The sequence below is a fragment of the Branchiostoma lanceolatum genome, chromosome 1 (assembly GCF_035083965.1).
Source record: "Branchiostoma lanceolatum isolate klBraLanc5 chromosome 1, klBraLanc5.hap2, whole genome shotgun sequence".
NCBI classification, from domain to species: Eukaryota; Metazoa; Chordata; class Leptocardii; order Amphioxiformes; family Branchiostomatidae; genus Branchiostoma; species Branchiostoma lanceolatum.
Window position 1 is genome coordinate 40,083,245 of NC_089722.1, and position 13,730 is coordinate 40,096,974.

The 13,730-nt window shown below is 40.7% G+C and overlaps 1 protein-coding gene across 1 annotated transcript; it reads left to right on the plus strand.

The window, feature by feature from the left end:
- Positions 1-10,482: 10,482 nt before the first annotated feature.
- LOC136428280 (5-hydroxytryptamine receptor 3A-like) lies at positions 10,483-13,093 on the plus strand. The gene is made up of 5 exons (XM_066417677.1): positions 10,483-10,677; positions 10,959-11,140; positions 11,567-11,905; positions 12,406-12,538; positions 12,662-13,093. The coding sequence occupies exons 2-5, from the start codon at positions 11,077-11,079 to the stop codon at positions 13,068-13,070; spliced, it is 945 nt and encodes a 314-aa protein (XP_066273774.1). The 5' UTR covers positions 10,483-10,677; positions 10,959-11,076; the 3' UTR covers positions 13,071-13,093.
- The last annotated feature ends 637 nt before the right edge of the window (positions 13,094-13,730 follow it).

Here is a 13,730-nt window from a genome sequence, read left to right on the forward strand (position 1 = left end):
AGTCTCTTCCTTCCTTCCCGAAAACAAAACAAAACCAGAAGGCTCGGCAGCGATAACAGGTTTGGATACTGGGATAGCCCGGAAGGGCCTAACTCTTCTTAGTATGGCAAGAATTAAGTGTGGACTGGAAATGATCTCATTGCACCTGCTTTTGCGTTACATATGGAGCCATCTATTTGAACTTAAAAGCAGTAAACCTTGGCGACATGCACGTATTTTCAAATACTAGCAGTTGAGCCAAGATCGTGGAAACAGATAACATATCATTGTCCGCAATCTCTCGTGTCCAACCACTACACGTAGATCCATATCTGAAATTGACTGTAATTGAAATATCACAACTAAGTACTGGTTATCTGTGTTTGAAATCGATCGATATATTGTATGTTCTAGCTATGAGGTTTTGAAACGCAGAACTCCACTGTTGGAGTCAGATACTTTAGAAAGTCTACGATGCCATTCTAAAGTACGTTCTCCAGTTGCGGATGACCTTTTACATTTTCTATCCATCGTGCCACGCATTCAGGTTCAAAAGTGTTAAACCTTAATTTCAGAGATGCATGAATATTAGGCCTCCAGCTACATCTAACAATCTTGACGATAACTATTGTTATGCCTTCAAAAAATCGAAATAAGTGAGATGAACAGTGTTCGGAACACGGTATCACCACCATACATGTACCACTTAGCACAGAGATTTGCCGAATCAAATGAGAATTTGGATCATTAGGATCAAATTTGCATCATAAAGTATGATCATTTACCATAATCGTTTTCTAATGCATCTTTTCACCTGGAATGCCATGGAATTTCATGTAACGTTCATCATCATGTATATCATCATATTTCTCAATCTAAAGAGTTGAAGCAGACACAAACTTCAGCTTCCAGTAATCCTAGTATACATATGGTCAATCACGTCTTCTTCACTTCCAGTTTCAGACTCAATAAATTTCTCTTATGTAAAGGCAGAACATTTACAGATGCAAATTATGCAAATGAGGGGCTAGCTGCCTCTCCACTCATATATATCTCCTCGGCTTGCCGGCCGGTGGCTGTTTCGGAAGAGCTCGCCGCTCTGTCAAGACCTCTCCGGCTCTGTCAGGACCTCTCCAATACATAGTGCAGGAGACTCCCACAAGGTAAGCATATAACTAATGACGGATTACAATTGTTTGAGTACTGGCAATCACATAAGGGTGTTGCATATCTTGAGTCCGTCGCTACTTTGTCTTGCCAATTCATTTGTGTTTGATGTTTTTGTGAATATGAAAAGTAACAGGCATTGAATTTCTATACTATTGTATAACATATTATGCAGTATTTGCGTGCAGTATAAGAAGCAACGTGACTGAGTCAGTGTCTCAGTGGTATTGGATAGAATCTTAAAGGAGAACATAAAATGTAACTTACTTCTACGGTTACGAATCGAGCTTTTGTAGTGTTTCTACATGAAGATGTGACACATGTTGCGTGCTTTCAGTCAATACTAAGGGCTGAGTAAAGGCCTCAGTTGTTTAGTACAATTTCTAAGAAGAATTAAGTATGTCTATTGTGGAAAATATAGTCGTCTAGATCTGGTGCTTCTGAGCGACTGGAACAAACTGCAGTTGTGAATGAGTCATCAGAATGTATTTTAGGGATCTTAGGGTGTGCTCACTATCGTTGGTTTTGTGCTGATAATTTCCACTGTGAAGTCTCCTGTAGAGGTTTCGCTTAGTAAAATCCTACTGATGGTAGGTTGGCCTGTAGGGACATGCATTTCACAAAGAGGAACTGTTCATGTCGGGCGCATTTCTGTTGGGAAACACTTGAGCTCCTTGTACAGTTCAAAGGGATTCGTTTGTGAAACACGCCCTATAACCTCATACCAAAAATGGTGGCGCCAAAGAGGAGTCTATCTGTTGGAGACTCCCGGCAAGAACCTCCTTCACGGGAATGATTTTTTTTTTGCCAAAGAAGACCAGTGAACATCTGAAAAGATCTCACAACAGGAAGATAGTAGGGGCATCTTGGCGTTGGCAGGGTTGGCTTCAGTACAAAGATTGATGGATCATTTTAGATACCATTTAAAAATCGAGATTCTGCGCTATTTTACATTCACAGTTACGAAAAAGTAAAGACGTACGTAATTATAAGGACGTAAGGACGTAAGAGGACAGGAAAAATCAACAATATTGCCAACAAGTTAGTTAGCAAAGGAATTTGACTGTTAGCCAAAAATGGTTGGGAAGAACACATGCCACTTTTCCGATTCTAATCTAAATTACTCCACTCTCCCTTACAAGAGTTTCAGGGCAAGCTACAAGAAAACAATTAAGATAACACGTCTAAAAGCTTTTAGCGGTCATCAATTATTGACAGGGCGGCTGTTAAAAGGTGAGAGATGTTTGAGTAGATCTGGCTTGTTGTGGCCTGAAATTATATAACAGGACGTGATAATGGAGCATTAACAAAAAAGTAAATAACCTAAGCAAAGCTATATAAATGGGTCCCCTGGGACAGGACCAGGAACCAGCTTGCACAAATTAGTCTGGAATATACTAGACTCAATGAGTTGCTAGAAGAATCGCATCAAATTACGAAAGTGGGTTTCATTATTAGGAAGAGGAGCTGCCATGGAGTTACCATTTGCAACCGCAGTTCAATGAATAATTTGTTCTCCCGTGCAAGTTCTTTTTTCTGAAAAGTTGAGTAACACAGGACACAGCAGCATCATGCACTGATGTCCCCATGGCAAATTGATACAGTATTTAGTTGAAGAAAAAGCAAGTATGTCTTTGACAAGATTATTATTGGAAATAGTTCTGCAAAACTTAATTTCAGGGCATTAAAGTTCAAGAGAAGATGACATCAAGTGTCACCAATATGTGCTGACTTTCCAATGATGCCGATATGAAAAAATCTAGAAGGAAGCACATTTCATTAAAGGTTATTCCTATGAAACATAGCAGCCTGATTCTCTGATATTTACCACCTAAAACACCGCAAACGAAGCAGTCCAGGTACATTTGCCTGTAAATTAGGTCATTGGATATTATCAGGTTTTATATTTTGATTTTACAAATTTCAACAAAACAGCTAATATAGCTGATATTTCAATGTATGAGTCATTCTGCCCATTTCCTCTACATATGCGTGTATGAGGATCACTGAGCATTACTTGTGTAATTTGTAATGTATATTGGGTGCAGTTAATTGTAATTCGGTTACATTCAGCGTTATTGGATTAACTAAGTGTATGTGGTCGTAATTCTGTGTATGTTGATGTAATTGTATGTAAGTGGGTGTAATTGAGTGAACTTTCCCCACGCCCTCCACATGTACAGGCTGATACATCGGGGAGCATTTAGGTTAAGTGGCTATTGACCTGACCAAACCCCGATGAAGTGTCTGATATTCTGCATAATTTGAAGAGTAATCGGGATAAAATATCTCCAATAGGCCTTATCGGGTCAAACTAGGCACATTTGTCTTCATAGCAGAATAATCTGTCATGTTTATCTTACAGTATGATAATCTAATTATTGACAACAGACCAGGGGATAGAATAGACCTGTCCTCGTTTTATTACTTATAGACAATATCACTAATGTTGTTCAAAACCACATATGGTTGCGTTCAAAATAGCATTGGCAAAATCTAAAGTATCTTGATTACTTAAGTCACACTGTGTAGGGGTATCATGCCATGTCATAAAAGGGAAGTTAAACTTGTGACTTTAGGCCTCATCGTTTGGACGTTGCCCTAACCCGGAATCTACTTCTGAAATTGTAGCTACTGGGTGTACGTCTCAAATATCGTTCTCTCCTTTTCTTTGGCAAAGAGGTGTTTTGCCATTGCAAATGTTTTTTTCCACGTTAGTGTCTATCGTTTACATAATTTAAATTATGTGTTTTGGATTCTCTTATGCTATACTAGACTTGCTGCAACGTATAATTGTTTTTCGTCATAAGTCAAGAAAAACCTAATAGTCATCCCATATCTATACAGTAGAATAGAACGCATGATACACAGAACCACATATTGAAGATTTGAGTGGAAGCTCATACAATTCTATTAATATTTCCATTACTTACAACCAGTGCCCATCATGTGGACACTATCGTGGGTTGGCGTGGTCGCTTGCTGCCTGCTATCTGATGGCGTTTCTTCCCAAACACGTAAGTAACTGCGCTCACTTCCCTATGTTTCCATATCCGTCGTTTGTTGTTCTTTTTCCCGAAAGGTATTGCGCAATCATTTCGTGTGACGAGATGCCACGGGATGGGATGTGAAATGTGACAAGGCCTTTATCTTATCTTTTTCAATGTTTGAATATGCGTATCTGTTTTCCTTTTCATACCCCAAAATGTCAATTTCAATATCGTTTTCATGACATGATATCAAAGCCAAATGTCGTCAAATTTGGTGTAGATATAAGTTGAAAATACACAATAATGCATTTTAATTTTTTTCATTTTGTTCACCTCAAAATTTATCAATGGTGTGAAAGAATAACATCCAACTTGATGTGAGGGTTGCATTTGGGATTGGATAACTTTGTTAATATTAGCTATATGTCTACAAACATGTTCATTCCTTCTCCCCTATCAGTTTGCAAAAGCCTAACTGCAGATAGCGGGACCTTCACCAGTCAAAACTACCCAAATAACTACCCTGACGACCACGACTGTCGGTACGAGATCTCCGTCACTCCCCCCAAAGTCATCAAGCTCACCTTCACCGATTTTGAAGTTGAGAACGGCCATGACTACGTGCACGTGTATGACGGAATCACAACTGATCCCACATTAGAGATGGGTGAGAAGCAATGCTTTTCAAGTATTTTTTTCTATTGAAATATTAGTTTTTACTTGCAATTAATACTCGGGCATGTATTTGAAATAAACTTTGTATTTGTGTCCTACAGCCATGCTGACTGGGAAAAGGACCCCCAAACCAGTGACGTCAACTGGGAGCTCCATGACAGTTCAGCTCGTCTCTGATGCATCAGAAAACCGGAAGGGATTTCAAGCCAACTATACAGCTGAAGTTAAAGGTACCAAAATTGGACTAATGGCAACTTTCGTAGTGTATTTTTGCTATTTTTTATTTTAATCCTAACAAGTTGAATGCATAATTATTAGATTGGTCCTTGTGAGAAAGTTGTATATTTTCAAAAACATAATGTCAACTCTCTTGCAATGTTTATATTTTTCGACCAATGCTCATTGGAAGATTGGTTATAGATGACCAAATCATTCGAAAATGAAAATCTATTCTTAACTAGAAAGGTGTCATCTGCAAGCAAATAATCAATTGATGTTCATATATACATGGTGTACAGCCAACTCTGTCCTGCCAGTTGCTACATAATGTAATCGAGAACCACAGGGTGCCTGCTTCTTTACCAGGAACCATGGTGACAACTGCCTAGTCCAGGTCATTGAATTTATTAGTTGGGAAAGGAAGAAAAGGAGAAAGAAACGGAGCAAAAACAATGTTTACCTTCCGTGAAGGTAAACATAAAATACGAGTTTTGATAGATAATGTATTTTGATTGCCAGTGTTTTCTGAGTGTGTGGTCGGCCAGTACCGGTGTGCTGACGGGGTGACCTGTATAGACGCCTCGAAACGGTGTGACGGAAACAAAGACTGCAGAGACGGTAGTGACGAGGATGAAGACAAATGTTGTGAGTAAAGTTCCTAATCTAAGTAGACTTTACGCCCAAAATAGTTACTCAAGCAACTGGATAAGGTTTCAAAATCGTATCCAGTTGCTTGAGTAACTTTTTTTGGGCGTATCTTACTACCTGGATGCCTAAACTTCATCAACGTAAGTAGACTTTATTTTGAATCATTCATATACAATAATTTTAATGCACATGTACTTAGAATATTGTTATAGCTCTTTATGCTGTCCATGTCAAAATTCTATTGTAATGTCTTGTATTGTCAGCAGGGCTAGCCCTTTGTAATAGCAACAGGCTAGTTGGGCAGCCCTGTCTGTGTGTGCTGAACAGCCAAACTAATAAATGAAAGAAAATAATCCATGTATGAAATCATCCAAAGACAGAATCATAGGAATAAACCCACAACATTTTGTTACAGGGCTCGGTCTCAGTTCAAATGGTAACGTCTTAAACATGTTGACATTATACTTCTTTGCCGTTTGGTCCAGCGTGTCAAGATATCCCCACGTCCTTGTCGATATGCAGACGCCTTGAGTACCAACGGATGACACTCCCCAACCCACTGAACTACAACCACACCACGGTAGACCAGGTTAAAAACTCTGACAAATTCAGCAACCTCAGCATCCTCGCAAATTCTGAGTGTCACCCCCGTGTCAGAGACCTCGTCTGCGCCACCATCGTGCCGCGGTGCGAGACCAGGTACACCAGTCCTTTTTGAACTTACTCGTCGCTATTGGCTAACTTGTCGTTACCATACATTTGCCAGATTCGTTAACGTCTACATAATCATTAAAGGAATAAAGAAATAAAGATCGCGCGGAGCTTGTCTGTAGATGTCGTCACATCACTCCCAGTCGCGCACCCGTAGGTTGTTCGGGAGGTGTCGAAAGTCGGACTTTTTGAAAACCCGTATTAGCTCAATTTCTCCATCATGGCTAGTCAAAACTATTTTAACACGTTTCAATATATGTGCAGTTTCTGTTTGTATATGTGTTTTAGACAATTAATCATGTTTCTTTAGTCCTAATTAATCAATTCCGTGCAATGTTTATACACAATGATAAATGTACATAACGCCATATCGGTTTGGATACATTTGGGCGGAGACCAAATAGTTTAACTAGAGTTAAGTATTTGTGCTACATATACGTCAGGTCTGCTATGTTAGTTTAGCGATTACGGGATCTTTTTATGAATATGAATCGGTATTGAATTTTTCTTTTTATTTGAGTTGAATGTGTGATAGTTGTGTGCCGATTTGTTGAAAATAGAGAGAACGCTAGCGATCCCCCCAAACAACCCTCCCAATGAAATGGTATGACTACCCTGCTACGTAACAAAATCAAGATGGCGACCACTACACATGCCGACGAAACCATCAAAGGTTTTGCTACGCAAACCTGTAAATACAAAATGGCGATCTGTGTCGTCACAATTCAAGATGGCGGCCCTCACACAACCCGACGGATCCTACATAGGTTTCGCTACGCAAACCTGTAATTAGACGCGCCCGGGAGCACGCGGTCTGGTGCGCCCCGGGGCTCAGTTCCGTCACCTAGCGACCACGTAGCGAGGGCAAACTTTTGTATGTAAATATACGTCATATCGGTTTATTAACTATTGACTGTTCATTATTATTATGGACTCTTCATATTCATTTGTCAACATAAGTTCTGTTTGATTTCAGTGTTCTGTAATATTTGATTGATATTGATTTGGTTATATTCATGTGCCAATGATACTGGTATTATGGTTTGTATTATGTGTTGTTCTTTTTGTTGAAATGCAATAAAGAAAATGAAAAAAAAATAAAAAAAATATAACTATTGACTGTTTGCCTTTGTTTAAGTCCTGATCTCAGGCAGCAGCTGCCCTGCCGGTCTTGGTGTGAAGAGGTGAAATACTCGTGTTCGGAGGAGGGCGCTTGGTCAAGTTTTCCAAGCTGTGAAATTTTCCCTTACACCAACTGCAACAACATCATACCTTCAAAGACTCCGGAGGGCGGTAAGTCATCGGCAGTACGTGCTTTATGTATGTCAGATGTGGCAAACCAGGCTATGTTGATTTGATTATTTGGATGACATCCTATGGGAACCACCAAACTGATGCAAGCGTGCTAATGAAGAAAGAACATGTTTAAAGAAAACAAAAGTTGCCTTTTAATCATAAAATCTACGTGGTCAGGAAGGTTGACTCAACACATTGAGAAAGCTATAACAAATAATGGATTCTCCATTTTTGTTCTTTGACATCTTCTTCTTTGACTTTGGCATTCTACGACATAAGCATCCTTTTTGCGAAATATTTTTTTTTTTAATTACGGAATATATCTGCTAATTTTGAAGCTGCTTTGCGTAATTTACATTTTAGCAGAAAACGTTTTTTTTTTCGAAAATTGATGCGCGCGGATGTCATACATAAAATCAAATCCACTTAGCCCTACTGAAAAAAATGGCAAGACTGACGTTCTTATTTCTTCCGTGATAGAGGAGTGCTACGACGGAAACGGTGCAAATTACCGAGGGAACGAGGCCAGAAGTCCTTTTTCTAGGGCAGACTGTGTCCGATGGGATGATGACCCAACCATCATTGCGGAGTATCCCTGGGCAAACCTCGTGGACAACAAATGCCGCAACCCTGACGGTTGGGAAATGCCATGGTGCAACACTCCAGGTGGATACGAGGAGTGTGACATCCTCCCTTGTGATAGTAAGTCATCAAGTCATACATGTGTGGTTTGTGTGTTGTTTGTGTGTTTGTGTGTGTGTGTTTGAACGTGCATGGTAACGTAATATATTCAAAGGAAGATCGTAAGCATGGCTACATGAGAATCAACTCAATATATTTTTTTTCAGATGTTAATGGAAAGTATTCATTAGAGAAACAATAACTGCTGCATAAAGGAATCTGAATGATTGGACGATCCCTCTTCAAACAGATCATAGATACATGTATTGATTATGTGGTATTATAATTCATTAATAATTGATAATGATTACAATGTTATATTTTGAAGACTCATTGTTCATGAAGTGCTATGATGCTTCTTGGACGAGATGCTGGCATATCAATCTAACAACTTCTTCTACCTGACCACGTATGTCCATCTGCCGAGATATCTGCAATTACTGACATGTATCGGGTCAAATCAGACTGTAAGGTTTGGCCGATCGCACCCCGGGGCATGCCCCAACTCTTTTTCGAAAGGTGTGGTGGGTTCTTTAACGTGCGTGGTGTGTGGCTCTCCCCAAACACGGGACCTCCATTTAACGTCCTATCCGATAGACGTCCTTAACCTAGACTAGGTACTCATCTTCACCCGAGTGAAGTGAGGCAATTTGTGTCAAGTGACTTTCCCAATGGCACAACGTCGGGGTGCATGTCCAGACATGTCTGGAGCAACCCGGGATCGAACCCGTGTCCCCTTGTTTGACAGCCTATTACGACACATGACGGCAGTTGAACGTGAATGCTACGAATAACATCATAGCTAACAAGAAATACAGGTTGTATCGGAGGTATACATCTTTTTAGTGTCATGCTTCTACTTTCTCTTTCCTCTAGGTCCTGGGTGCTCGGACCCAGGAAACCCCCGGTTCGGAAGGAGGAGACCGGTTTTCAAGTTCTACTATCCCAATGACGGAATCACGTACACCTGTAATCCAGGATTCAAGTTCCCGAAAGACTCCCCACCAAGCAAGTCCCTATGTGTTGAAAATGAAACAACAGGGGAAGCCTACTGGGCAACTAAAAAACCGAACTGTGAAGGTGTGGATAAAAAAACAAAAATCTTTTGCATTCCATTCTTAGACGGTTAAAGTACTTCTTTGGCCCGCTTGTCTCTCTTCATCTCTCTTTAACAATTTTTACCGTAATGTACACAATGCAGCGTTTCCATACATTTTCAGTGCAGCTATCTTTTGTCTTACGGACTCACAGGGTTATAGAGTAGTACGTCCTTTGCCTACCGAAACCATTTGTTTTGCAGTCGACCAGAAGTTCAAGCTCCAAAACGACCTTCTGGATGCCTATGACAGACATGTAGCGGTGCCTGCAGAAACTGTTCTAAAAATGAAGGCATATGTTGTAAACGTCATCAACTTGGTAAGTGAGAAATATCAAATGAAAAATATCAAACGCCAAAAATAATTACTCAAGCAACTGGATAAAGTTTCAAAACTTTATCCAGTTGCTTGAGTAATTATTTTTGGCGTATCTTACTACCTGGATGTCTAACTTTCATCAACGAAAAATATCAAATGTTTTTTATTGCAAAGATCTGTGAATGTGACGGACAAAGATTTTGTTGGTTGGTCATTGAACAACATTTAAAGATATACCTGATCGTTGCAACAACCACTTATCATTTGCATTAACATTTATGTTAAGATTAAACATGCCTTATGGTAATATACTTTCCAAACTTCAAATTGATATTTGAAATGACGTCTCTTTTCTAAATTTCTTTCAGGATGAGAAGTCAGAACAGATAGTGACATCCATTAAGGCGGAGTTCGTAAGTTTATTCCTCTTTTCACTACCTGGTGATCTATAGAGGGCTATTATTTATCATTAGGATGAAAGCACCTTGAGGAGAAACTTGAGACTCGCTACAAGAAGACTAACCAGAAAAGCATGCCAACTGGACAATTGTGTTTTTCAGTTGAAGACCTTGTAAGTAATGAATGCTCTAGTCTTGCGACTTATGGTGTTCACCGGAACTTCTACTTGTATAAGGTAGTAGTCAAAGGTACTAGTCATAGACCTAGCCCTAGAGACCGATAATATGTTTGTATTTACATAACTGTATATGTTTTAATAACACATCCATTTTGATGCAATAGGCGTGTTTGTGTTTGTTTGTTTGTTTGTTTATTTGTTTGTTACAGTCATGGAAAGACAGTCGGCTGGAATGGGACAGCAAAGAATATGGATACTTGGATCGCATTTACCTTCTTGATGATCAAGTCTGGAGACCGACATTGACCCTGGAGAGGAAGTAAATGTTTTAACATTCTGTCCAAGCCAAAGCCTCACATATTCTACATATGACGTAGTGGAATGGATGTTGCAACTTACAATGATACAACGCTCGACCTCTCTCTCTACTATCTTTACTCTTACTCTAGCTCTTTTGCAGCTCATACAGAATTTTTGTCCATCTGTTTGTTGTTCCCATGTATGTTTTAACGAAGGTTGATACTGTGTAAATATATATATTTCGCCACTCATTGTAGCATCGTTTGACCAGTGAATTTGTCTAATGTTCTGTTCTACCAGCGCGGACATAGCTTATAGCGGAGGGTTCCCTCCTACAGAGGTAAAGCTGGAGGATACTGGGGAAGTCACCTGGCCTGTAGATTTACTCACCACCACGACGTGCACTCTGGACCCCTTCATGTTCCCCCAGGACAACATGACATGTGCTGTGTGTTGGAGAGTTGGAGAAGACTACACAATGGGTAAGACAGTGTGACCATTTTTGCAACTCAACGCACAGAGGTGTTCAAAAGTTTTCTGTAGAAGTATCGTATAGTAAAAGTCATTGTCATCAAGACTGCAAACGTTAGGTGAGTTAACGTTAGGTCGTCCAGTGGAATATTACCTGTTGCTGACGCGCCGCGTGCCTGCGTAGCTTCTGAAGACTGAAAACAATTGTAGTTGTCCAGAAAGAATATGAAATTATATATAGAGCACATCTGCCAATTTCGACATGGGCTTTGTTACGAAGATAAATAGAAAGAAACCAAGGATACAGACACACGTTGACATAAGCGTCATGATGAAATATACCAGCTAACCATTGTTGTGGAAATTTCATACAGATCGTAAGATCCCCGAACCGTAAAGATGGCCAACAGTTAGAACTTTTCTTTTTTCTTTCTAAGACTGTTCCAATACAACGTCAAACAAAGACGACAACTTCCTGACCTGTGACAACGACGAGGCCGACATTGTCACAGGAGAGTGGAGCGGTAAAACAACTCTTTCAGCCGGCAACAACACCGCCTGCCTCACCATGACAATCAATCGAGATCCTACATATCACTACGCCACCACCATCTCTCCCTGCCTCATTCTCATCGTCCTCATGGTCATTACCTTCATCATGCCCATCGACAAGGGTGACAGGATCGGGTTTGGCGTCACCGTGCTACTGGCCATGGTGGTGTCGCTAGTCGTCGTCACAGGCTTTCTTCCTGTGTCTAGCACCCTGCCGTTCGTTGGTGAGCTGATTTTTTTCCAAATCGTTTCATACACACAAACGTTGCGGCAACTAGCTTATAGCTAGTTTTTTTGTTTAGCAGGCTGTGACAGAACCAAACACCGACAAGGACCTAACCCACCCAAGATAGGTAGGACTATCCCAACGATTCTATTTGTGAAACAGGGTGTGCATGTCTAGACCTGGACTCTTAAGCCACATCAGAAGCCACAAGAAAACTCATAGGTGCACCGATAGTCTCCCAAGACTGGACTGCAAAAGAGAATCCCAAGGATGCCATACGTATGCGATCGCATGGCTTACATAATTTTGTGACCGTAACCTTATTGCTTGAAGGCATAGAATACAACTATTGCCATTGCATATATAATATTTTCATCGCAACCAGGTGTAGCAATCTACATGTACCACTAATATTGATTGTACTTATTAGAGCTATGTTATAGTGTCCTATTGGCTATTGTGGTGCTCATTACCACTTCCCATTTCCTCGTCTTCCAGCTATGCTGATCATCGTGTGCATGGCTCTGATGGCTCTCTTCATGCTGACGACTCTTTTCATCATCATCATTCACGACAAGAAGGGACCCGTCCCAAAATGGGCACGGACGATCTGTTTGAAACACCTAGCAAGGTACGAAAAAATTAAAAAACAAAATTAATCATCAAACATATGATAAAGGCTTGACTTGACTTGAATTAAAAAAAAAATTATGTATCTATCTCGTGACGTGATAAAACATTTGCCTTGTATTAGGGCCCTGCTCATGGGAGACTTGACCAAGAAGCTGACAAATGAAGAGCCAGCGACATACCGTGGCAGCAACATGGGAAATGACATCGAAGGAAACACCAAGTACCCATTCAAGAAGGACGGAGATGACCTTTTTACTGGAGGAGACAACCAACCTTTGAAAGGGAATGATAAGGCCGAGGATACCTTTACTGGGTTGAATGGAAGCGTTGATGAGTTAAAGTTCAATGTTAGGCAGTTATCTAGTAGCATTGATGCTCTGGCACGCGCCAGTGTCGGTGATGATGATGAAGAAGTTGCGGAGTACGCTCTGTTGGCCAACGTCCTCGACCGGTTGAGTCTGGTCCTGTATATCATCAGCATTGTTGCGGCCATTTCGTGCACTCTGCTCTTTGGCCGCCCACGGCCATAGTTAAAGCCCGTTAAACCCTGGTCATACATTTGTTTGTTTGTTTGTTTGTTTGTTTGTTTGTTTGTTTGAACCTTTGTTTATTCATGATAAGCTCAAATCGGCAGGCAGGCCACTTTTCATTGAGGTCATGAGGGAAGAGGTAAGGGTCAGATACAATATAACAGAGATACACAGTCATTTGAGTCCTAATAACTCTATCAACATATATCATTACATATTTATGGTACAACAATAGACAATTTATACAACATAAAGTAGGGCGAAAGCTGGTTCATGGTCCGTGTCCGTTCGTTTAGTTCATTTTCGTTACTTCAAGAGTCTCTTACATAGCCGAACATTTTCCGGTCTGCTCCAACCCATGCATATGGTTTGAAGAGGTTCGGTATCTAGGTCGGCTGTGGTCGGCTGGTGTTCGGCGCGGTTGGGAGAGGTTCGGTATCTAGGTCGGCTGGTGTTCGGCGCGGTTGGCTGGTACGTAGTCGACTGCGCCAGCCAAACACTCGGCTATGGAAGTGAGATCTGGAATGGGTTGGTTGGTGGTTGGGAGTACGTCAGTAGTGGTCAGGGGGTCAATTTTGACTGTTGAGTTAACCTAAAACTGGTCAGACTGCGCCCAACCTACCGCAAACCTTGGTTGGCTGGTGGTCGGGAGCCATGTTA

Excerpts from the sequence above, each read along its gene's own strand:
- LOC136428280 (XM_066417677.1), top strand. The coding sequence starts at position 11,077 with ATGTTCCCCCAGGACAACATGACATGTGCTGTGTGTTGGAGAGTTGGA. Across the intron at positions 11,141-11,566 it reads TGGAGAAGACTACACAATGG|ACTGTTCCAATACAACGTCA; the intron begins GTAAGACAGTGT and ends TTTCTTTCTAAG. Across the intron at positions 12,539-12,661 it reads TGTTTGAAACACCTAGCAAG|GGCCCTGCTCATGGGAGACT; the intron begins GTACGAAAAAAT and ends GCCTTGTATTAG.